General features: G+C 32.6%; 2 protein-coding genes across 7 annotated transcripts in view; both read right to left on the reverse strand.

Moving 5' to 3' along the window:
* LOC116344740 (protein madd-4) overlaps positions 1-2,841 on the reverse strand; it is a 68,650-nt gene extending 65,809 nt beyond the window's left edge. For all 6 annotated transcript variants that reach the window (XM_031773458.1, XM_031773462.1, XM_031773460.1 and 3 more), the window contains exon 1: positions 1,758-2,841. The gene's annotated coding sequence lies outside the window, so the exon portion shown is untranslated. The remainder of the gene's footprint in view (positions 1-1,757) is intronic.
* A 12,832-nt stretch (positions 2,842-15,673) lies between these two features.
* Positions 15,674-17,488, reverse strand: LOC116344794 (cytochrome P450 6a9-like). The gene is made up of 3 exons (XM_031773540.1): positions 17,086-17,488; positions 16,239-16,995; positions 15,674-16,167 (listed from the first exon to the last, which is right to left on the reverse strand). Exons 1-3 carry the CDS (start codon positions 17,413-17,415, stop codon positions 15,743-15,745), a joined length of 1,512 nt encoding a protein of 503 aa, XP_031629400.1. The 5' UTR covers positions 17,416-17,488; the 3' UTR covers positions 15,674-15,742.
* Between the last annotated feature and the right edge of the window lie 9,206 nt (positions 17,489-26,694).

Genomic DNA, 26,694 nt, shown 5'->3' on the forward strand with positions numbered 1-26,694 from the left:
CCCTTGAATGCTGCTGATGCATGATGTGTACATTTATTAATGCCAATCACTGATAACGATTCGACACGACAAAAATCTCTAGTGAATTCTGAAAATCCAATCAATCAATTGAAGGTTGTACCGTGTACACCTTTTTTCTTCTATTCTCGTATACATTGCACAGCACGATAATTATGGCTACCTCTTGAAATTATAGCAAATCCATTTTGACAACGAATTAGATTTATTTCGTGTATGACGTGAAATTTTAAAATGTATTGGATCGCCTTTTTTCCTCACTTACGTTTGTTTGTTTTATGGACGGCAGCAAAGTTTTGGAAACAACAAAAATTAAGGTTACTTTAAAGCTGTTTTCAGCTAAAATTTATGTTGACTCTCAACGGGTGAGAAGGAGAAGAGAAAGAACAAGCCACGAACAAGAAAAAAATAAGAAGAAAATACTAAAAAGAATTTCGGTGTCCGAATCTTTTTATGATATATATTTTCTGTGAATTTTTGAAAAAGCAATTATTTATCGAAAACTAAGAAAATCGACACCACACTAACGCATAGTTGTAGTCACAGCCGTCCTGACCATAGTCGAAGTCGAAACGAATAAAAATTATGAGATGTTCGACATCTAGCGACGGTGCAAATGTACGATCGTTAACACACACTTTGTGCAACGACAGCAATAAAGATTTTTAAATGTCGACCAGAGATTTATTGCTCCCCAACACACGAATATGTGACAATACCATTTTCCTTTGCTTCGCAATACCATTTCCTTTCGGCATTTCGGTTTCGGTTAGCGAAAGAAGTAAAAATGGGACAAGTATGTGAATTTGTAAATTGTGATAATGATAAATTAGCCTTTCATTTGGATCAGGATGAAAAAAAGCGCATTTCTCGTGCGCCACTCACAACGAAATTACAGACAACCCAACAATCAGCAGCGCGGTTACTTTGTATGTGTGTGAGTTGGCGATAGAATTTATTGATGATGGCATTTTTTCTACTTCGTTATCCCATTTCGCTAAACTGGCGTCGACGGAGATCTTGTCTACTAATATAAAGCAGAACATTCGTCGTATCATATTGTCCGTCGTACAGTCTAAAAAAATTCGGTTCTAATTGGAAAATGGGCTGTTATGCAAACGCAAATTACATGACCGCTTTTCAAGCAATGAATAAGTCATCAGCCCAGTGGAAATCGAGTGGCTCTTCTTATGATTCATTTGCTCGCATTACAACAATTTTTTATTTAGTGCAACGCCTTTCTCAGTTTACGTCAATGAAAAAGTGGCCGCAATAAAATTAGATTACATTAGCAAAGAGTAAGTTTTTGTGTAACGGGGAAATGCAATACCATATTTAACACGATTTTCAACAGCAACATCAACAGCGGCACTTGAACGACCTGAGATAAAAACTTGGCCACATAATTTTTCAACAAATTGGTTTTACATACGAGTATAGTGAACTTTTAAAATCACCACCACCATTCTCAATGTGTTAACATACTTGAAATGAGCACAATTACTATCAAATTATTTACAATAAATAAATATACATATCAATTTGTGATTGATGCATTTATAATTTCACGAGCGTAATAAAATAGTCTCTTTTTTGGCTGAATATCAATCCATCGACAGCATGACGTTCATCACATTTTAAACATACAAAATCTCTTTTACTCTATTAGCGCAGATTCTGATTTCAATTTGGCTCAAACAACAGTAGTATAATGTTTGCAAATCAAAAATTTAACTTACATAATTTAAAAACGAGTCGATCGATTTGATTGTTGCAAGCAATTAATCCCACGAAAAAATATTATCCATTCGATTGCAATGAATATATCGGAAGTTTTTCACTTTTTGCGTTCAATGAATTTCTCTTTTGTTGTTGGTTTTTTTTTATTATATCCGCACTCAATTGCAGAAATACATCGATTTACAAAAACAAGCCACAATTGAAAATTGAAAATAATGTTATCAATATCACGCGCTTCGTTCGCGTTTTTTTCGCTTTCGCGCTGATCCAATCGATTGTATTTTTTCTCGTTTCTCTCTACTGAACCAAAAGTGATTTCGTTTCTCTGGATTTTCGAGCGAACAAACTCAAATATTTCAAAATTTTCCGTTTTTTTTTCTTCACGAAAACTATAAATCGCTTTGGAATTTTTCCAATTTGTTGTGAACGAACAAATTTTTTTTTTCGTTTTGGTCGAATATCCCCCTTTTAACACGTTATTTGTTTTTTTTTATAACTTTATTTCACTATAAATTCCTATTTGTTTATGCACGTTATTCTCCACGTCAACATTTATTATTGTTATCTCAAAGTTGTTTCTGCTGCACTAATTTTTTTTCTGCATTCAACCAAAAAAGCATATCAATGCACTAAATTTTAATCCTCGATTACGTTTTCAAGGGTCGGTGAAATAACGGAATTCATTTTCAATTTTTCGCCAATTTTTTTTGAAGAAAAAAAAATAGTTCATAATTTTCACTTATTCAATGCAATTATTTTATCTCTTTACCAAAAAAATTTTATCCGTCCAAAAATCGCTGCGATCTATTCAGTTTTGTTGCAAACTGAAAAGAAAAAATCACACCATTCAATAGATGTTGGTTTCACGAGTTCTTTTTTTTTCTCAGTTTGAATTTATATTACAAAATGTTGGCCAATTTTACAATTTTTTTCCATAAACTTTTAAATAAACATGAAAATTCATTTAGGATAAAGCACACAAAGATTTTCACTTTCAATTCATCTGAATCATTGAAATTTTATAAGAATTTAATTTCCTTTTGATGCTTGACGAACAACAAAAAAACGGACGAACGATACGAATGCTACAGCATCCCGAAGGAGAATGAATAGACGATACGAAAGCAGCTAGCATACTTCCCATTATATTGCGACTCAGTTCTACCGCTAACACTGTGCTGTTCGCTCGACATTCGTTCAATACGATGTGTGTCTCTGTGTGTAACAGCACCGTACCGTTTTGTATTGACGATAATTTGTGCCGTTGTTTATTTCGTATGAGACCGCTTTTACGTTGTTTTCATTGGTTGGAACAGCGTTGAAAATTGTTCAAAGCGTTTTGTCCGCAGCATAGATTTTTTATCCATCTGAAATGCCACGTGAATGAGTGAATGTGAATTTGTGGTTGGAGACAAGTGTTGCTCAAAAGCTTCACTCTTGAATGTCTATGTTTGAAGGGGTAATTTTTACCACTTGAATTGAAACGTGTTCGAAATTGGCGGAATCCAGTCATTTTTGGCTATGTACAAAACATATGCGTGGCATACTACAACACGACACTAAAACAATAGATGAATGGTTACATTGGGATATTTGAGCATGTTTATTCGAAAATGTGATTATTGCCGTTAACCTCTTAGCAAATATCTTCCATTTGGCACACGTCGAGATTGAAACAATGCAAACGAATTGCGTAAGTTATATGCAATGAATGTTCTCATCAATCGGCTTGGTTCAAATAAATATCGACCATATCAAATTGTCTCGCAATTCAACAGAGAATTGGCAAATATATCAGCACCGAATGAGTGAGACTGACGAGATAAAAAAAACAACGATCTCAATGCATATTGTGTGTACTTATCAATTTTATCTGTACAAGCATCCATCAATCCAAGATTGACCAAACCCGTGCATTGTATATGCCATTGTATCTAATGCATTTTATCTTTAACTTCCATGTTTGCGTTATTGACCGGAAAATGTTTTAATTCAGTACATAGCACTCGTTTGCAATTTACTGCATCAATCTGGAATGTTCTCTCTCCATGCGCCACATATACAGTGCCATTTTAAAACAATAACAGGAGACATGTTCGCTTAACTTGATGCTATTTTAATATAAGCAGTCAACTTCTCGAACTTTACTTAATTCTTTAAATTAAATTTGCTGATGATGAATATTTTTTTATTAATCGGCTCTCATCTGAAGCAAAGTGATTGCAATTCAAATGAGGGGAGAAAAAAACAGTGACCACAGTTTTCCTATTCGTAATCGATTTTACATTTATCATCATTATCAAATCAATTTATTAAACTGAAACATAATGAGAATGATCGCACTGTAGAGAATCTTCTTCAACCCAAGGGCAAAGCCATCTGAAAATTGATCGATAAATTATTAGCGATAAACGATAAACGATAAGATAATGCAACGAATTCCAAATCGGTGGCAAATCACAAACGAGATCTCGATTGAACGAAGGATGCACTTCATCCATAAATTACTTCTTTAAACTGCATATTTTACTGTCGAAGACGATGTGAACAAGGCTTTTTTTTATAAATGCATAACATTTGAACGTCGGCATTAAGATTGAACGAAATGCATTATGTTGTCTCGCTTCGATTGAATGCTGAGAATTATTGCCTATTAATACCGTTAATCACTTTGGTTTCAGGTTTGGTTATTTCATTTCTTTCATATTGATTTTGTTGATTTTGATGCGACAATCATTTTGACAATTATAGGCTCATATTCAACCATAATGATGTGTGTATTAAAGTGGCCAGAAGCGGTGACCAACGTCCAACGGTGCACATACATTCAAAAAAAATTATCGATTGTGATAAATGGTTGCATATTTGCAGGTCTCGTTGCGAATATAAGCCGATATAGGTAAGACTTGACCATGTAAACTGCACACCGTTGATGGTATGGATTGTTGGAGCATATTTCGAAAAGTGGAAAAAAAACGAGTCGATGCGAAACGGCTGGCTGAAGTTGGTTTCATAGTCGAACGTTTTGAGTTTGTTTGCCACCGCATTAACATTAAATGCTGCTTCATTTTCCATGTAATTATCTGAACATACAGTGACAACCAGAGTGAGATAGAAATAGATAGCGAAAGAGAGAAAATGAACCAACGAACGACCGAACGAGGGAAGTTTCGGTTTGGCCGTGTTTATTGAACTTGGTAACTTATTTATGGACGATGTATAGTGAGCGAGCTCTATGTCATCTACATACTTCTGGTTTTATTCACACTCTGGATTCTCTGTTTATATTTACGGCTGTTTATTGCTCGAGTTAGTGTCGCGCTGTGTTTGCGATGTCAAAGTATCGGTTGATTGGATGTGAAAATGATTGGATAACAAATGCATCGTTGCGTCAGAAAGCCAAAAGAGGAATCAATAACAAACACACACATATTATATATAAACATAAATCCATCGACATAGATAAAAGAGGCGCATAAAAATAAATGTAGTAGCAATTTTGTGCGATCAGAGATGAAACAACAAAAGAGAATGTGATTGAACAGTTGAGAGTCGCACTATTATTGACTGATAATGGAAATCGATTTTTTTTTCTCTCTTCTCACACTATGCCGTGTTCATCAAGAATCGAAAGATAATTAGAATACATTTTTCATATGCAAATTGAGTCGTCAGAAGTGTGTGCTCAACATTTATTTGGTGACACTTTATCTCGTTTATATTTTTAATTGCTTCTTCACCACTTATTTGGGTTTAAAACATTGCTTTATTTGTTACTCTTCACATCGCATTCGTCGTTTTTTCGGTGTCATCGTTTGTCTTCGCTGTTGTTGTTTTTTTTGTAGTTTTGTTTTGTTTTGTTTCTTTGAAAACAAACATAAAGCATTTTAAACAACAGGATTAAGATTACGGCTGCATCAAATTTGATGTATTTAAGCATGACTTACTAATAAATTATTTAAAATGTACTACAAGGGGAAAAATGGCGGTTTTTTCGGAGTGGAGAGTGTATAGAAAACCTCATAACAAGAACTTTTCGAGCATAAGTATTTGTGAAGCGATTATTTTACTTGGCGCAAGTAATTTAATAAGACCCGAATAATTCCACTGTTGACAACCGACTACCAATTTAAAACGTTAAATTATCTCAGCTACAAACATATAAGGTTTTGTATGTTTTTCGTTGCCATTTGCTAATTCCATGAGCGACAAAATTCCGTTTGGTCGAATTGTACAAATTGTGGCCCATTTTAAGTCTGCACATTATATTAACCATAGCAAATGCGACTGCTGCCATAGAACTAGGACAGTAAACTGGCTAACATATGCATGCAAAATCATATACTATTTTTTGATTTCCAATGTAGATGATATAGACTGTGATTTTCCGTCGCTATGCTCTGGCTACATCTGCTTGGAGTAGCGAAGAGTGTGCGGAGGCGAAAATAGCAAACGAGACAATTTTCAATACGAATGCGAAATGCGAGTTGTGTTTGTTTGTCTCTTAATGCGAATTGCGAATGTGGTATTTCGGTTCGTTTTATCCGTAACTGGCGACACGGCGTCTACATCTGCTTCAGTTTTATTGGCAACGTCTCTCTCTATCTCTCGTGCGCGCACAGTATGAGTGCTAGTGTCCGTGGTTGTAGCTATTCGTCTATTTTCTGCGTTGGCACAAAACTACTCCTGTTTATGATTATGTTGATGTGCTGCCAGTTTTCATTTTTTTTCTGCTCTCTTTTGCCAAAAATTCTTTCTCGTTGGACTTAAAAAAAGAGACTAAGTTGTGATATCACATCCACCATGTCTCCGAATGTATTCCATTTTTCTTGTGTCGTTTAAAGCGACGTTTTTCTTTTTGTTTGGAATTCACAGTTTATGCTCTCTTTTTTTTCGTCGCCAAACATTTATGAATAAATGGCACATTCATTCTCTAGTACCACGACAAATTGTATGTATGTATATGTTGGATAGTATGCTTTGCACACTAAACCGAACAACAAAACCAAATCCATTCTATGGACCTGATGCGTGCATAACGACATAAGTGCATCCAGTTTTATTGCATCTTGCTTGAAAATGCCATGAGAAAAATAGCAAATTTTATATCGTTGTTTGTCTCTGTTTGATATCTGATTTCACCGATTGCAGTAACATTTAATCTTTTAGAGATGCAGTGAGTTGGTTTGTTTGTTTTCTCCTCCGTTTATTTTTGGCTCTGCTTGTTTTATGAATTAACACAGAAGAAAAAAGAAATGAAAAGAAAAATGAAGACAAAACAAGACAACAAAATATTGTTCACGCCAGAACCGAAATGAGATAAATAATTCTGTTTTCAGACTTTGTGCAGACTCACAGCTCAGCAGCTTCAATTCAAATCAAATTTCATTCGATTTAGTCTATTAAAATGATGATTTTCAGCACTTTGACTTCGGGCATGTGTCAAGGCTTCACCAATTTGATCAGAATCATTGACCACTTGATTTCATGAACCCCCCAGACAAACAACACTATTATTAATGCACAAACAAAGTTATAGTTAATCTAATTCAATCAGTTTTTGTATGTGTCGCTCTACATAATGTCGCTTTTGTAAATAGTTTGTCATTAGCCGGAGTTCATTGGAACTATTTTAAATGGCTGTGTAATGTGTATTCCTCAAATTTGGTTCAAAGATATTCCATATAATATATTCATGGTTATTATATTTATGCACAAAAACACCAAATATGTTCATATTTTTTTATGGAAAACATTTTCATGAATAGCAAACAAATTCGCATTGTTAACACTGCTTCCATGTGAGTGTTTATTTAAGGACACTCAAAACGTACATATTCAGCTCATTCCGTTTGTTTCGACAGCTTATAACAAACACATCACCATTTGAATATCAAATGAGTTCAGTGTTTAAATTGTGAAATAAACATAATGTGCACAGTAATTAATCACACTGCATCGATTTATGACGGAATTCATCAAATGCGTTGGCCTTATTTGTATGTTGGTGGCGTACATGGATTAAATTGTATGAGTGCATTTGCTCTCTCTCTCTCTCTCTCTCTCTCTGCTATTCAAAACCAAATATAAATATAATTAATCTTTCGACGAAGTCAAAAACAAACTAAACAATCGCACATATACATGGATGCATTGGTGCGCCTACTTCATTATGTGTGTGTTGGCCAAGGTGGTGAGAGATGTATCGTCTCTTGATTACGCATTTCATTTTTGTCATATTTTTATTAAATTATTTCGACGTTGATTCACATCGTGCGCATAAAATCATGTTAAATGTTTTGAATTGGGACATAATTTATTTAATATTATGAACACTGAATATCAATGGAATTACAGCGAACATTGCCTATCAACAACCAGCTCAATAAATGGCTTATGAAGGATTTTGGTTTGTGGTGACCCGATAATGTTTGAACAAATGGTTGGATTCACCACATTTACCGTAATCATTGATATACGCCGTACACAAAACGCCATCCATTCATCTCGATGCAAATGCACTTTTTCATAAATTGTGTTTGCAATTAAACTACTACAAAATGTATGCATGTATATTTTTATGGTTAACAACAGCCAGGCGTTTTCAATTCGACAAATAATCAGAAACTATTTTTCATCACAGCAACATTTTATTGCACTGAAATTTACGCCTGACATTTTGTATGAATGATATTTGATATTGATTATTCACTAATGATCACTACTTCGTACATAGTAGGAAATTTACGAGTTTAATTTACTCGATTTGCGTTTACATCCAGCTCAATTACTTATTTTAGAATAGTTTTCATGTTTGAAACAAGCGGCAGTTTTTCGTAATGGAAAAATGTCGTCAAAACAATATTTCAATATAACAAAACAATATAATAATAATAGAAAACTTTTGATCTCGCAATCAATTCATGTACAATAGATTTCACCATGTTAAAAAAGTTTTGTATGTTTATCTTGCGGTTTTCAAATGATACATACCATTTCGAAAGGTTTGTATCACTTTTGTTGAACGATTCACTTACTTTCACCGAGAAAACTCCTAGCTGTGTTTGAAAAATATTTTATTAAATTTTTCAGTTTTTTTTCTTGTTTTCAAAACTTTTTGAAACTATTTTGCTACCATTTTATACAAATTGTTAACCAGAAAATATCTCAACTTTGTCGAGCATATGCTTGTTGTAGTTTTCTCAAAATGCGATTGCTTCATCAAAAAGTCATTTTCGAAGTATAAAACAGTCAGAATGCATCCAAGGCGGAAATTCCTGAGAAAACAAAAACAAAACCAACAACAAATGCATTCGTCACTAGACATTCCATTTCGGATTCTTCTATTTGATATTACACAAAAACCTAAGTGATTTGATATCATGAATTCGTTCCATTCGAGACCAATGTGATAGTGATGATACGATTAGCAGCAATTATTCTCGATGTCGCCGTGTTCTTTGACTTCGTTTGAATGAAAATAAACACATCTAGCCCGCCAAAGTGAAATAAAACGGTATCTGATGATTATATTATGATGTTTTCTTGTGTAATGGATTTTTTTAACGGCATTAAAACAGAGAAATGTGATCCCAAAGGCCAAAGGAATTAAAAAACCATAACAACAAAATAATTTGAGAAACCACGATTTGAAAATATAAATAAAAGAAGCTTGGTATGCATTTTCGACCAATTTTGCTTTGCTGTCTTTTGATTTTACAATAGTTATATCTTACTAGTGTCAGCAATCGTTATTTTCTTTGACTTTGCTTGCTTTTTGTTTCGGTGTCTCAAAATAAATCTATATTTAAATCGAAAAAAATGCTATTAGTCGTTCTCTGTGCATAGAGTCTATGCCATAGACTCACCGCTGATCTACAATAGAGATGCGATGCATAGAGAATAATAAAGTAAATAAGCCTGGGAAATAATTTATGACAATGTTAAAACCCATTTATATATATGTTAAAAGAAATTACCGTGGATCTTTTGATTTGAATTATAAAGCCACTGTGTGCTGTACAATTTGGTATCGATACGTTATGAAAATTGTTAGTTAAATAAATCATAAAACAAACCCTACACAACAGAGCATGATGTATAAATTAAGTTGCTTAAGGCGACTCGACCCACCAACAAGTGCATTTCAAAGATCAATAAATTCCTTTACCTCGATGCAAGATCCAGTCGATGTGTCGCATTTTGCCGTTGTAATCCTATGCCATGGTAAATGTGATCTCATATTGAAGTCTTATCTGAATTTATGACTTTGAAAATTTGTTTAAATTGATTTTGATTAAGGTACCTCACCGTGGTATGTCTTTTTCATGCGATAAAATCGTTTTACTTTGGTTAATTAAGGTCACAAAAAAACCCCTTGCTTAAAATAATTCAAAACAGCTTTTCAACGCGGCAACGTTCCCATCTTGTTGAGAAAGTGCTTCGCTAAATTTATTAACCTTATGCGAATGACTCGTGAGAGAGAGAGAGAGAGAGAGAGAGAGTCACAATCCAGCTGCGTAATTAGTTGCGTTTAAGAGTTGTTTTCTTCCAATTTTCATTATTATTATTTTTGGAAGTTTCTCTTTTTCGATATAATTTAATCCAATTATTGAAATAGATTTCAATCGCTCCCAAAGGATTTTGTCTTATTGTTCCAATGTACACACAAGTTTATCGTTATTGCATGAAGTTCAGCATTTTGCCAGCGCATTGAAAATGCGGAGAAAAAGTTACGAAATAAAGATGCCACAACAAGATAACAAAGTAATACATCGAAAACACTTACGACCAAGTTATAAATAAGGTGTCGACATGAGAGGTGTTAACATAAGTGTGTGTTCTTCCAACGTATTTATTCCATGCCATTTATTTGCCGTAGCAACCACGAAACGTTCGCGCCGTCTTCACTGCTTCTTTAATGCGATTGATTTTCTCGTGAAATTTTTTATGTGTCGTGTTCGACACATTTTCGGAAACTGAAACGCGTCACACTCATCACCGAAACCATTGATAAATATCTAGATTTGCCGAAAAGCAACAAAAAAAACATACACAGTAAAAGAGAAAATAAATTATTCGTCATCGACTTTGCCGACACTATGGCCACTACTTGAGTACCTACCTATGCAAGACTAAGAACAAACACATTTAACCCAAACATCAATATGAATAAATGATTGCCCAATAGGCGCAAAGCCTCCGTTCCTGATTTATGTTCAACTCTTTAATTGAATCGTTTTAAATATTTCTTTTCAATAAACATAAGTTTTTGTTTGGAATGTACAACAGATTCTTTCGCCAACATCCTAACACACAAATGAAGAAATTTTCTACTTAATTTAAAAATAGATACACAGACGATGAAAAGAAGATGCACGAAAATGCGGATTTTAAAAACGATTTCGTTTTTATCATTGAATTTTAAATAACAACATCATTTTCACATTGATTTATTTCCCGTGCGTAGTTTCACGATTTTCGTGAAAGAAAAATAAAAACAATTTGTACAAATTGACTGTTGACTTCTTCAAATTGGAGGTCGTTTGCATTTTTCAGTAATTGATTGAAATCTTGTGATCTCTTCAAAGGAAGTACATTCGGCGGGTGACTTCAAATTTGTGTGTATGGGGTCACCGACATCAGTACAAAAAGGTTAATAGCATAGTTATTATCGAATAATCAAATAATACTCGAATCACTGTTCCTCAAATCGCGCTGAGGATAAGACAGACGTCAAATAATAAAATGTGTCTAGACAATTTTATCGAAATGTCCGACGTTTTACTTCCAAATTCGTCTAATTTATTGTTTAAAGGGCAAACTCCAAAATGGCCAACGGCATGGATATGAACAAATTGTCGCGCTAAGTACAAGAATGAATCTTCTATACATCTTATTATTATTTGTATTTATTGCCAACATCCATTTCGATGAGAATACGCTACATTCAAATGACGATATTTTCTTTAAATATGCTAAAATTTCGTATATAAATCTCGCAATTTCGGGGATTTTCGCATATTTTTTTAACAGCATTTCATTTCAAATTCGACCAATAAATTACTGAACGTGAACGACGACAAATATATATGTGGCTTAGCTAGCCCGAGATCCAATTATGTCATCATGACTGTCATCCGCCCATTATTCCATTCTATTTTTGAAGACGGCGATTACTTGCACAAATTTGATGTACTGATTTTTTTATTCACTGTGTATATGCTTAACCGACGTTCAATCTCCGAATAAAATGCTGCATCAATCGAGGATACGAACTGTTTTTGGCATGAATGCGATATATGGAGCAGAAGAAAAAAACCACCGTGATGACAGCTCATTCAATATTACATCAATTGAAAGATGTCAATAGTTCGGCGGACGAAACGAGACTACGTAATAAGATGAACTTTGAATCAATTTTCATTGATTGATTTTCCCCCCGCCCCTTCATAGATGAATAATTGTTCGAAATATCTACCAGATAGAAAAAAAACTTCCACGTATAAAGCATTGTCATCTACTCTTTGCAAATGCAAAAGGTTATAAATTATCGTCGAAAAGTTTTCTTTGTATTGAATCAATAGTTTGGGTTGGCAAAAACATTTTCGAGTTTGAATCATATGGGAATATGTGTGCATATGGGCATTTGGCAATATCGATATTAGAAATGGCTGCCAAAAAATATGCCAATGCTATGGAAATAGAAAATTTTGTTATAGAATAACATTTAAATGTTCATGCACAAGTAAAAAAATAATACAGAGAAAGCAAAATGTACGTAGTAGGTTGGTCTGTTCCATCATTTGGCATCAATTTCTAATTGTTAACATTTAAGATATTGTGAAAATCATTGATTCTCACATCAGTTTCATCTCTTTGTTCTATATTTGTGCTTCGTTGCAGTACACCAACGCAATTTATTGAAAAGAAATCCCAAACATCGTTGCTGTGTTCGAACTGTGGCGAAAATGTTATTATCAAAGGCAATTTTCCTATATGATATGTATGATCTTTGAACTTGAGCGCAATTCATTTTCTTCGCATAGAATATATTTCTGTGAATACCATATATTCACCATCCAAATGCATTCTATGGTATACTACGCTATGTTATTATGAATACACATGTCAAATACATGAAAGAAAAACACGAAGCCACGAACGTGTAACATAATATTATGAATTTTAGAGAAATCATAGATGTATTCACATTCTCGCCTTCTTATTAATTGTTTTCAATGAATAATGTGAGGATTCCATTTTATTCAAGCGGCAATAAATTACTGACGAGTAGTTTAAAGCGCGTTCAGTGCCAAAAGGTTATTCCAAACAGTGATTTTGAATAAAATGTTGTGATGGGAAGTCTTTCCGCAATTATTAAGATATTAAAACGATTAAGTAGATTCGAAGAACATGTGAAACATAAGCGCGGTTGGAGTGAAGTGTCTTTTCAATGCATTGGTCTTTCACTTTAAACAGCAGTGTCGCAATTTGAAATTTGGTTTGAAGAAACGTAGAGAAAGAGAGGGGGAGATGGATAGGACAATGTATATTCATATATATAATAATGTTTCGTATCATGTATTGATCTTTTGAGGAGATATAAAGAGCGTGGATAAGAGTGACGATGAAGAGTGTGAGGCAAAATCTTATAAAATGCACGCCTTTTGATGAACATCGTTTTCGATTCACACTTACAGCCATGTGAAGCATGGTATTATTTGGCCATTTCATGAAAACACAATTTTCTTTTATCCATAAAAAGCATTAGGTATTAGGATGCATTACTTTTTGTATCATAGAATTGTATACACATTACATACATACTCAATTCATTCTCTCTCTTTTTTTTCTCTCATCATTTGAATGGTTGCGAACGAGTGTTTGGATGCTGCACTAAGCACAAAAGACCGATACAAAAGTGCTTTACAAGTGGCTAATCTATGGCAGAAAAGAAACGAGTGAGATGGAGAAGGATAAAAAAAATATGATGGCGATACCATAAAAATTTGTCCAATTTTCTTAAATTAAAGTCTCACTTTTACGATATTGGATGGTTATCATCATTTTCCAGTTTTTATCGCACCATCCGAAATAGCCGTGGATGTCAACATCGCATGTTGTTGTTGTTGTTTGTTAGTGTTTGCACTACCTCGCATGCAGCACCTAGTTTGATTTGGATAAGTTTGTGTACGTTTCGTGTGTATCTCTTGTTACTGCGTGCAATTTTCTAGTGGTTGTGTTTGTCTTTCGTATATCTATATATGTATATATAAATATCTCATCACCAGCATTTATGTTTTCGCTACTGTTTCGGTTAAATAAGCTGCTGTCATTGTCACAACTCTTATTACGATCTAACCTATTTTGTTTTTGATTTTTCTTCATTTTCTGTTCTGTTTCATTCTGTATTCGTTGTGTGCCATTTCGTCTGAAGCTCTATTTGAGTTTTATATGCTTTTTGTGCTATATTAAAGTGGATGCGAGCATTGTGCTCAGTGCCTAAATTTTGGCTCCATTCTTATTCATTCGGATGTTCAATGCATCGAAAAGTGTCCGATTCATCGGAAACATAGAAAGTTGACAATCAAAATGCTGTCACTGTGCCAATGTAAAATCAGGCTCTGTTCCATTTTTGGGACCAAACAATAGTGAACAATATGGAATTTACCACATATTGCGTTTCGATTGCAATGACTTCGAATGAGACCGTACCTTTCGTTGTTGGATTGGAGTGCGAGCTAGTAAGTTTGATGACGATGATGCAAGCTTGCTTCTGGTTTTGATGGTCTTGTGTGCAGTCTTTTCCGCAATAGCTATGGTGTGTCGTGTAATGAATCGTTTTGTGGAAATGAATGCCCGTCGTCAACACTTTGGATAATTTCACTCAATTGTCCTAGATGCATATATATTTCGAATCTGTTTTTCTCTACTTCATCGCTTCACATATAGTCGTTGTCGTACGCACACAATGCACTTTCAATGCGCGCACGCACACACACACACGTATGTTCATTGTCATTCAGACATAGGTACTTCTGTTCATGTTTAAATGAAACGGTGACTGTATGATGTGTAATATGGAGGGTGTCGATGAATCGTTCATGTGCGATTTTACATTGTTCAAAACGTTTTGTCCATAGAGCTACACACACTCATATCGTTTGGTATCGTGAATTGTTCATGCTATTTCAGTGCCATCGTTATGCTTATATCGTTGTTGATATTTACAATATTGCCGAAACATGATTCAAATAAATTGACTTAGATATAAACCAATTTGGCTAAAGTGTCGTAGAAAACACATTCTCGTTTCGAGTCTTTTATCCCGAGCATAATTTATTTTGCGGCATTTCCTATGCATTGGATGCAATAAAATATAAAATATGTCTTCCAAACAGCGATATGATTCTTTGATTGGATTCGAATCAGATTCTACAAAGTAAGCAGTAAGCACTGCAATCGATCCATATCCATGATAGTTCGATAAAAAATAAATGTGTTGAAAAGTTAACTGCCTCGATTTTGATTTATATCAACTTTGTTAAGGTTTATATAGAACTGAATTATAGTATGAAGATCAGATAAAACACATTTATATTGTTCACGTGTGATTTGGTTGCTCGTTTGAAATACTAGATGGAGCTGCTGTAAACAATCAGAAACACAAACCAATACAACTTTATCAACATAACAAAGTTGCTTCTTGAAATTATTACAGCTACGAATGTGTCCCAAAAAGGGTTCGTATCATAGCTAGAGCTAAACAATTGTTAAATAAATTATTCCAAATAAAAGCAATTTATATATTTATACGATTTTTATTATATTAATGATGTAATGAACTGTTATGTTTGAGATAGAAAACAACATGTGTAAAGTTTGAATTTTGTGAATAAAATAAAAGTTAAAATTTAGTTTCTATGAATTGGTACATTACTCACACTATTAAACAGTTTATTTATATATAAGTTTTCACATTTTACATTTTGATCGGTTTTAATTTCAAATATACACCACCCACTGGAGCCAAAATGAATTGCTTTGCTTCAAACTGCAAGGGATTTGGTGTTTTCGAACTAAGTGAAAACTCAAAATTATTCAACAAAGTAAGTAATCCTATTCGTGCTTGCATCATGCCAAAACGGAGCCCAATACAATTCCTGGGACCATCCCCGAATGGAAGCCAACACATCGGATTCCGTTCTTTGGCCGCTTCACTGTTGAATCTTTCAGGGTCAAATTTCTCTGGATTTGGATAATATTCAGCATCACGTTGAATTGCGTACGCTGGAATCAGTATAGGTGTTCCTTTTTCGAGCACAGTTTGTGTACCGGGAATACGATAATCATGGTGCACTACTTTTCTGTTCAAATTTCCAATCGATGGATACTTTCTTAATGTCTCTATGAGGGAACAGAACAAATGTATGACCATGGTGAAATATGTTCATTTTGAAAATGAGTGAAATATTTACCTTGAAGCACTTGATCAACATACGGCATATCCATCATCATTTCATACGTGCATTTTCCGTTGTGTCTTTCGAATGCTTCTTGCACTGCCTTCCGCGTTTTATTTTGAATTTCTGTATTTATAGCCAATTCGTAAAGGCAAAATGTAAGCGTAGAGGACGAAGTCTCAAATCCCGCCAGATAAAATACAAACGCTTGGGCCGCAACTTCATTTAACGTAATCACTTTATCTTTATCGGTTGTTTCTTGATTCTTCAATTTGATTAAAATATCCATAAAATCATTTCTATTCACGTTGTTTTTTTCACGGAATTCCACAGTTTCTCGTACAACGTTCATGAAAAATTCAGACACATCATCCCGAATGACTTTAACTTTTAATTTCTTTGCTAATTTTTGAAATCCACCAACAAGTGCTGATTTTAGAAAACTGTTTCTGGGCTCACCAAACGCTATACGACCATATCGCCTGAACTCCGCATTTGGATCTTTTAAACTGTTACATTCAATGCCAAACGCACAGGTGCCAATAACATCTGTCGAAAAACGAGCTAATAGATCTTTGATTTCTAGCTCGTCGTTCTGTTCAACGACATCAAATAAACAATCACGAAACCGTTCCCCAACTTCGACCACAGTTTGAAACATGAACTTCATTTTGCCAGAAGTAAATGTGGGAGATAATTTGGCGCGAAGTGTCTTCCATTTGGTACCGTCCAAAGAAAATAAATGCGCTGATAAAGGATCGTCTTCTTCATTCTAAATTTCAAAAATGTAAATTTTAACATAGTGTATCAATAAAAATATCAAATATCAACTAATGTAAAATGTCACTGATCAGAAACCTACGTAGTAAAATCCTTTTTCGTAAAAGTTAGAGAAATCTTTTATTAATATACTTTTCACAAGATCAAGATCCAGTATAAGTGCCATTGGACGGGCAAAAACATAAAGTCCACATATTTTTGCACCAGTTGGCTTATATTTATCGTACGCGTTCTTCGCAAATTGCGTTAAATGAATTGTTTTGCCAAGATTCTTTATGTTTCCAAACGGAATCGAAGGTTCGTCGTAAGGTACGTTTTTTGATTTCCAATATCCGAACGAGTATTTGAAATAAGCGTACAAAAGTGTTAAAATTGAAATAAACACAAGAATGGATACACTTATCAATTCCATGGCACAATTAAAATTTTGATATTATAAGTTTTTCAAAGCGAACTGATTCAATCAGATTTTTATTAAATACTGAACTCTCGTTCTCACATACGAAGTTTATATACCATTAATAGCCAAGTTGAAATGGTTGTATATTTGCTATCAGTCATGACTCGTCAAAATGTATTTATAACTAGCATCGTCTCCTATAATTCCAACGTTTCAAAAGTATATATATAAACAAAGGTATAAAACATACAATATAATAGTATACACAGAAACAAATATTCGAGTACGGTTACTCGCATTTGCGGTGTTAGCAGAGAGTCTACCCTTCAAAATGAGTTACGCACTATATTTTATTCTATTTTTGGTGTTAATTTCATCCAAGTTAACACATCATAGTGAAAGAAGAAATACATGTGTATTGTGTAGTCATAGACGCATGCGTTCAACGTATATATGACTACACACGTATCTCTTCTTTCACTACGATGCGTTCACTTGGATGAAATTAACACAAAAAATAGAGTAAAATAGAGTGCGTAACTCATTTTGAGGGGTAGACTCTCTGCTAATACCGCAAGTGCGAGTAAGCGTACTCGATTATTTGTTTCTGTGTACCAAGCTATCTTTGGTGATAAACTGGTTTTAACAAAAGATACAATAATTGTGTCTAATCGCTGTTGCCCGCTGAAATCTAACCAATACATGAATATAACAGAGTAACTTCTTCTCGAGTTGATTGATTCATATTGCTTTATGATGAAGCGGATTTGAATTCAATAAATAAGATGTACACGTATGATTGTCCGAGTATGAATGTGGAACCCCTCTGAGGTTTAGAAAATTCTTTCGATTTGCTGGTGATTTTCTCTGGAAAAGTGAAGACATTTTTTAGCCCTTCACTTTTCCAGAACATTTTTATTGTTTCCCAATATAAGCGATCTACTTTACATTCAGAAAATGATATACATATTGTAATATTCTACGAATTAAATTATAAGCGGCACTGTCCACTGGTAGACAAGTAATGATATTAAGCAATGTTTAAGCATAGCTGTCCACCAACGTCCATTTGTTCGTTCGTAGCATAGTTTTTGGTGTTTTTGTTCGTTCGTAATAAAATCGTATATCAATACCCAAACGAATATTTGAAATGAGCGTAGAAAATTGTTGAAATATGGCACAATTTAAATTTTGATATTATTAGTTTTTCAAAGCAAACTAATTCAATCAGGTTATTATTAAATACCTACGAAGTTTATATGAATAACTACATCGGGTGTAATTTTTTTACCGCCTATCGTTATTCACTTAATTACTCACATACAAGTGCCCGAAATGCAATTTTATTCTGATTACTTTTGACTTTGTCGTTTGTGTTTGTCAAAAATAAGGTCACACAATGAAATGATTATTAACAAACTCAATAGTATATCATAAGATTACATATAAATCCAACCATACAATTGAAATCTTTATCATTTGCTTTGTCAAAAATACAATTTTTTTCATTTTTTGTTCACGATTCCATAACTGATAGATATAGCTGCATACAATATATTTGGGATATATTGGCTAGCTGATGTCACGCGCTGAAATGGAGCGACAACAATAGAAGTGATTGTTATAGGTATAAAAATACAATAACAATCACAATAACTATAACAATCACTCCTATTGTTTTCACTCCGTATCATCCTGACGTCATCCAGATGAGCTGAAATATCCAGATGACAAAATCCAAATATATTGTCTGCCTGGGAGATTAATTTGAGAAGTATACTAAAAAGTGGAAATTTTGTTATATGTAGTAACTCACAACGGTTGTCTCTATCGTAATCAGATGTTAGTTTGAACACAATTATCTGGTACCGAACAATTGCAGTATAGTACCGAACAACAGTGTTACAACACAGAGCTATTCGTTCAATAATTATTGATGATAATTTTGTGAAGTATGTACCTATATAAGTATTATAATGATGACTTGGCAAAGGAGCTCTTAGATAATAGTAAATTTGTAATTTGACTATTTATCAATAGATGGCGACACATAAAATAGCAACTTCGAAACAGATACGCATTTCCTATATGAACACTCGTCCAAATGTCGGACTATATGTTTGAATTTTCAACTTCAATTTAATATTTAACACTTTTGATTTCATCTAAAAATATCATTCTATACACAATTCTATGCAGAATTTAATTGTGCTTCATTTCACAATTGTCAAAAGAAAGAAATTTCCAAAAATATATTATTATTTTCCATTTTTCCGTCGTAACATCGAAAATTCCATATGTCGGATATTCGTCGTCCAATTCTCGGCTCCCAAATCTCGACATATTTCATGAATTTTCACTGCGAAACTTGAACAACTTTAAGTTTTGACAGCTCAGGAACGCATTCTTTACATTGAGGAAAACAATACAAAATATCGAAGTTGAAATTATTGGATTGATATATTTTTGCTGCATATTTAATTTTATTTATTTTTTCACAATAAAATGGCAAAAATATTTAAAAATATTATGTTATTTCACTGATCTATAATATTTTTGGTTGAATTTCACAATGATACAAATACGACTTTAACTGTCACATCTGTCAAATGCAAAGTGTTTCGCTTGAAACTTCGGTGCTTAATGTGTCGGCAATTGGACGATTTATTCCGGAATAATATTACAGTGAAAAAAGAAAAATAAATATAATTGTTTTTCTTTATATTTTCAATATTTCTGTTCAATAACTAAATTAAAGTATCTACAATTCGCAGACATATATTTTTTTCCAAATTAGTTATTTCTTCACATAAAAAAATGCATTTTACCGGCTTGTCTCAAAATGACATAGTTTAACTTTTGACACGAAAAAGTGATAAAAATACCGAATTTTTTTGAACGTAATTTGTGAGAGCAATAATAGATTTTTGATTAAAATTTGGATTATAATAAAGAGATTTGATATTGATCTTTCATAATTTACTTTTAAAAATGCAATTCAAATAAATTTTTAACTTTTAATTTCAATTCACCTCTCGGTATTTCGACATGTGTACTGTATACACAATTCGATGCAGAATTTAATTGTGCTTCATTTCACATTTCTCAAAAGAAAGTATTTTCCAAAAATGTATTATTTTTTTTTTCCATTTTTTCGTCGTAACATCGAAAATTCCAAATGTCGGATATCCATCGTCCAAATCTCGACTCCCTAATCTCGACACATTTCTTAAATTTTCACTGCGAAACTTGTACAACTTTAAGTTTTGACAGTTAATGAACGCAATCTTTACATTGAGGTAAACAATACAAAATATTGGAGTTAAAATTATTAGATTGATATATTTTTGCTCCATATTTAATTTTATTTATTTTCCCATAGTAAAATGGCAAAAATATTTTAAAATATTGTGTTTTTTCACTGATTTGGTTTGAATTTCACAATGATCCAAATACATACATAACTGTCACATCTGTCAAATCAAAAGTGTTTCACTTGAAATGTTCGGCGCTTTATGCGGCTTTATGTGTCGGCAATTGGACGATTTATTCCGGAATAATATAACAGTGAAAAATGAAAAATAAATATAATTGTTTTTCTTTATATTTTCAATATTTCTGTTCAATAACTAAATTAAACTATCTACAATTCGCAGATATAATTTTTTTTCAAAGTAGTTATTTTTTCATACCAAAAAATGCATTTTACCGGCTCGTCTAAAAATGATATAGTTTAACTTTTGACGTAAAAAAGTGATAAAAATATAGAATTTTTTTTGAACGTAATTTTTGAAAGCAATAATAGATTTTTGATTATTATATATAGATTTGATATTGATCATTCATAATTTTTTTTTTTTTAAATGCAATTAAAACGAATTTTCGATTTTTAATTTCAATTCACCTATCGGTATTCCGACATTTGGTCGTTTGTCGACATTTGGCAATCTACTGTACTTATCGTAAAAAATGTAATAAAAAATCGCGTGCTGAGAAAAAATAAATATTTGTGTATTATACCCAGTGTATAATATTTATTGTTACTGTTTTTCTCAGTACGCGATTTTTTATTACATTTTTTACGATAAGTATAGGAAATGCGTATTTGTTTCGAAGTTGCTATTTTATGTGTCGCCATCTATTGGTAAATAGTTGGAACTACTTTCTTACTAAAGTGTCATACTAAATTGCTAAGAGACCCTTTAGAGCCAATCGAACAAACATATGTATTTAAGCAAATTTATTTAAGTATTATTTTTCACATTAAATATAGCTGGGGCGCACGCTTGCAGAACAACAAGCCACAAACCCATGATCAAAGTCTACCAATGATCAATGGGAACCCAATGATAAGAACTTATTAGTTCCACATTTAACATACATAAAATTACAAATATAAATATTTCTTTGTAAAAAATAAAAAAGAGATAGAAAGAAATGAACGCACTCATGTGTGCGCGTGCGAGCGATTGAAAATTTTTGTTTTTGCAATTAGATGGTCAAAAATCATAAATATGTTCGCGAACTTTATGATAATCAACCAACTATTTTCACAAACAGATATAATAAATGACTTTGTTGCTTTTTTCCATCAAACATTACTAAATGGCCGGCAAAAAAAAGAAAAAAAGATGGTCATTTCGTCTTTAGGGCACTCAGTGCCCGACTCATATTTTTTGTATGTATTGAATTGTAAAAAATGTTTGTGCACGAATGAAATTTTTTTTTTGTTACATATACAAACAATAATAATTTATTATAAACAAATTCTGCCGAAATTCAGTTTTGCATTAATTTAGAATTCCCATACTCAGATAAATTTAACAGAGAAAACTTAAAGCCAAAAGTGTAAAATGCTGATCGAATTCATATGCACTGCAAAAATTTGTTCAGCCAATATTTTTTATTTTTATTTTGTCAGCACAGTATACAAAATGTAGCTGCCGATCTATACTGCTCACATCCATGTCTTTAGTTTACGAAATGACACAATAGTTCTAAAAATATCGAGAAAATTCAAAAAAAAAAAAATGTCATTTTTTATTAGTTTTTTCATATAAAATATACTAACGGGCACTGAGTGCTCTAAAGACGGGTTTAAGGTGGATAGAGTACAGAAGGACGGCTTTAGGGTTAACTGTAAAATTGTTGCATACACACATTCTAATAATAAAAAAGAATAAAAAAAAAAAAAAATAAAAAAAAAATATGGGATTATGAGAAAAAATAGAAATTCTGGTGTGAATGAGAAAGTCCTGAGAATAAATAAAATAATACTTAATAATTTATTTATTTAAATATAAATTATATTCAAAAATAGGAAATCGAATCGTTTTTGAAATCAACATCATCAGCAAAATGTATGTGTATGAATAATGTTAGGAGATATATTAATATTATAGGTACTTACTGTTGTCTCATTAGTGCTTTTTGAAAGTCTTTTAATTTTTCTGTTGTTGTTGCTTGTGGTGGTGGATAATTATTATAGTTGTAATGAATGATGTGCGACGCCTGATTTATATTTTCCACTTTCTGACACAATTTGTTTTCAATCATTTTTTGATATATTGTTGTAAAAATAAATTATAAGACTCATCATTTTCATTACTGATGGTGTTGGTTTCGTCGATGTATATATATATACTTGGTGTTCGAATAAATTTGTCTTGAATAAATCTGTTGAACATTTTTTCTAAAAAAAATTTTTCAAATTTTATACCAGCACCATCATATCGTAATAAATGATAAAAAATTCGGCATAAACTGCCACCTGGCATAAAATTTAAATAGCAATGCATTGGCAAATGCATTGACATCGACGACGACGACGACGACGATGATGATGATGATGTGGACGTTGCGGTTGTGATGACGTTATTGACGGCACTACTGATGATGTTGATTTCAAAAACGATTCGATTTCCTATTTTCGAATATAATTTATATTTAAATAAATAAATTATTAAGTATTATTTTATTATTCTCAGGACTTTCTCATTCACACCAGAATTTCTATTTTTTCTCATAATCCCATACTTTTTTTATTTTTTTTTTTTTTATTATTATTATTATTATAATGTGTGTATGCAACGATTTTACAGTTAACCCTAAAGCCGTCCTTCTGTACTCTATCCACCTTAATCCCGTCTTTAGAGCACTCTGTGCCCGATAGTATATTTTATAAAATGACAATTTTTTTTTTGAATTTTCTCGATATTTTTAGAACTATTGTGTCATTTCGTAAACTTAAGCCATGAATGTGAGTAGTATTGATCGGCAGCTACATTTTGTATACTGTGCTGACAAAAAAAAAAAAAAAATATTGGCTGAACAAATTTTTGCAGTGCATATGAATTCGATCAGCATTTTACACCTTTTGGCTTTAAGTTTTCTCTGTTAAATTTATCTGAGTATGGGAATTCTGAATTAATGCAAAACTGAAATTCGGCAGAATTTGTTTATAATAAATTATTATTGTTTGTATATGTAACAAAAAAAAATTCATTCGTGCACAAACATTTTTTACAATTCAGCAATTTTCCCATACAAAATATATGAAAATATGAGTCGGGCACTGAGTGCCCTAAAGACGAAATGACCATCTTTTTTTTTGCCGATCATTTAGTAATGTTTGATGGAGAAAAAAAAAATGGTTTAATTTTAGTTTGAAATTTTGAAATAACGGCTTTAGGGTTAAATGAAGAAGAAAAAAAATATTGTGTTCGCACACTTACCTTTTGACAAAATAATTTCAACCATACCAATATTTTGTCTAATTTTTCAATTATGGTTGGTAATTCGAAAAATTTAATTAGAATAGATTCATCATCATCTGTATCCATATTTTCTTTTTCACTACTTTTCACTTATTTAATTGGTTGCTGTTGCTGCTGCTGTTGCTTAGTGTTTGTTAATAAATTAAAGTTATTCACTTACTATAGCTGCGCGCGCGATGCACAATGACTGACTGACATTTTCATACTCGATGTCGCACAAACAAACATGAATTGACAAAAATGGAAACAACTGTTCGCTGCAACACAAAAACAAGATGGCTGCCACTGCCTATCATCCATTGTTGCCAACCGCTCGTCGGTCATCCATTCTTCAATACACACTTAATATATTTATATATATATATATATATTCCTTGAAATTCCTTTCAATTTCAATAAAAAACAAAAAAATAAAATAAATAAATCAAATGTAATTTGCAATGAAATGAAAAGAGTCACATCACATCACATAACCTCAATATTTTTTGTTATTGGTGATGGTGTGGTAGTGATGGCGCCATCATCAATAACAATTAAAACTGAAAAAAAGCATGTGCTGCCATATTGGTAAACTAGGCTCTAATCTGTCATGTGCTGCGAACTCATCATTACAAATTTTGTGCTTGCAAAGAGGAGACGTACGTGCGTTTTGTAGTAATATAGTATAGTACATACTATCTTTTAATTTCACAGTGAACAACAACAACAACAACAACAACAAAAAAAGAAAAGAAAGAAAAAAAGGTAAGAATATAAATACATATATATAAATACGAAAACATTGTTGGATAAAAAAATATTTAGTGAATAGTGAAAAAATTTATCTTTGCCAATAAAATAATAAATTTCCACATATTTGTTGCGCTCCCATTTTGAAAAGTTATTAGTAAAGTCTATATATACTTTGCCATATTACATATAATATGTATATATTTTCACTAATGAGTGAATAAAATGATGATGATGATGATGGGGTTGTTTGTTGTGTGTAGTGAATATTTGTCTCAAAAAATACCGTATTACGAGTTACGACAATGTAATGTGAGATGAGATGACAAGTTGGCAAGAAAAGAGACACACACACACACAACACAACAAAGACGCCATCTGTAGTGACGCACATTAAGTAGTATGGTGTGCACATTTTTATATTGTCGTTTCGTTGGGGCTAGTTAGTCTAGCATAGTTGGTCATCGATTGAACATAGTTTTGTGTCTTGTGTTTTTTTTTTGTTTTTGTTTGTTTGTTTGTTTTTTCTCAACATCAATCGATTTCATAATAAAATAACAACAAAAAGGTCCGTATTTCATTATAAATAATTTATGTACTTAATACAATGAGCGGATGTGAAGACTTCAAGTCTCTTTGAGCCGACGGTGGCGCATCGAATTTCAAAGGGGACGTCAATGTAATTTTACAACTCGAATCGAAACTAAACAGCGCGCCAATTTTAAAATTTGCTGTCATTTCCTCCCATTGACTTAATAATTCCATTTTACTCGGACAAATGTTTGCTGTGTTGAAACGATTTTTATATGTATATAAATACATATTCGGTCGGTCGGTTGGTCGGTTGGTCGGTCGGTCCATACATAATAGTTGCGAACTTATGCGTGCATCATAGCGGCGTTCTATAGATATTTTTATTTTGTATATATGGGAAAATGTCGGCACCAAAGAAAGCCAAATAGATTATTTCATACTTTTGAGATAGATGACAAGCAGCAACATTCGTTTTTCAATTTGGTGGCGATGAATGAGGATGAATGTGTGTGTGTGTGTGTGTGTGTTTGCTTGATCAATTCGATTTTCGGTTTGTTATGTTAACGACGACGACGCCATTTTGTAGTGATGATGCACAAACAAAAAAAAAAAACAAAAAAAAATCAAGGCTAACTCGATTTTAGCAGCAAGCAAAAATTAACAACCGCAACAGCATCACACATTATTCTTGACATTTTCTTGTTTGTGTCAAGAACTTTCTACTTTGTTACTTTGTTAACTAATTTGTTTAATGTAAACATATAAGATACAACACAACAACGACGCCATCTGTAGTGACGCACATTAAGTAGTATGGTGTGCACATTCTTATATTGTCGTTTCGTTGGGGCTAGTTAGTCTAGCATAGTGGGTCATCGATTGAACATCGTTTTGTGTCTTGTGTTTTTTTTTGTTTTTTTTTTTTTTTGTTTGTTTGTTTTTTCTCAACATCAATCGATTTCATAATAAAACAACAACAAAAAGGTCCGTATTTTATTATAAATAATTTATGTACTTCATACAACGATGCCATCAGAAGAGTTCAGTGAATATAAAGGGCTAAAAAAAGATTTATAAACTTAAAATACATACAACATAGAAAATGAATTATTATTAATAATAAATATATAAGTATATATATATATTAGGGTGGGTCAATTATTTTTACTCGATGGGCACATCGCGATTCTGGTACTATGGGCCATAACAAGTATTTTTGCCCAAGGAACCATATGTCTAAAATCATTTTCGA

The sequence above is a fragment of the Contarinia nasturtii genome, unplaced genomic scaffold, assembly GCF_009176525.2.
Source record: "Contarinia nasturtii isolate CC-2019 unplaced genomic scaffold, AAFC_CNas_1.1 Cnas_scaffold_1182, whole genome shotgun sequence".
Lineage (NCBI taxonomy): Eukaryota > Metazoa > Arthropoda > Insecta > Diptera > Cecidomyiidae > Contarinia > Contarinia nasturtii.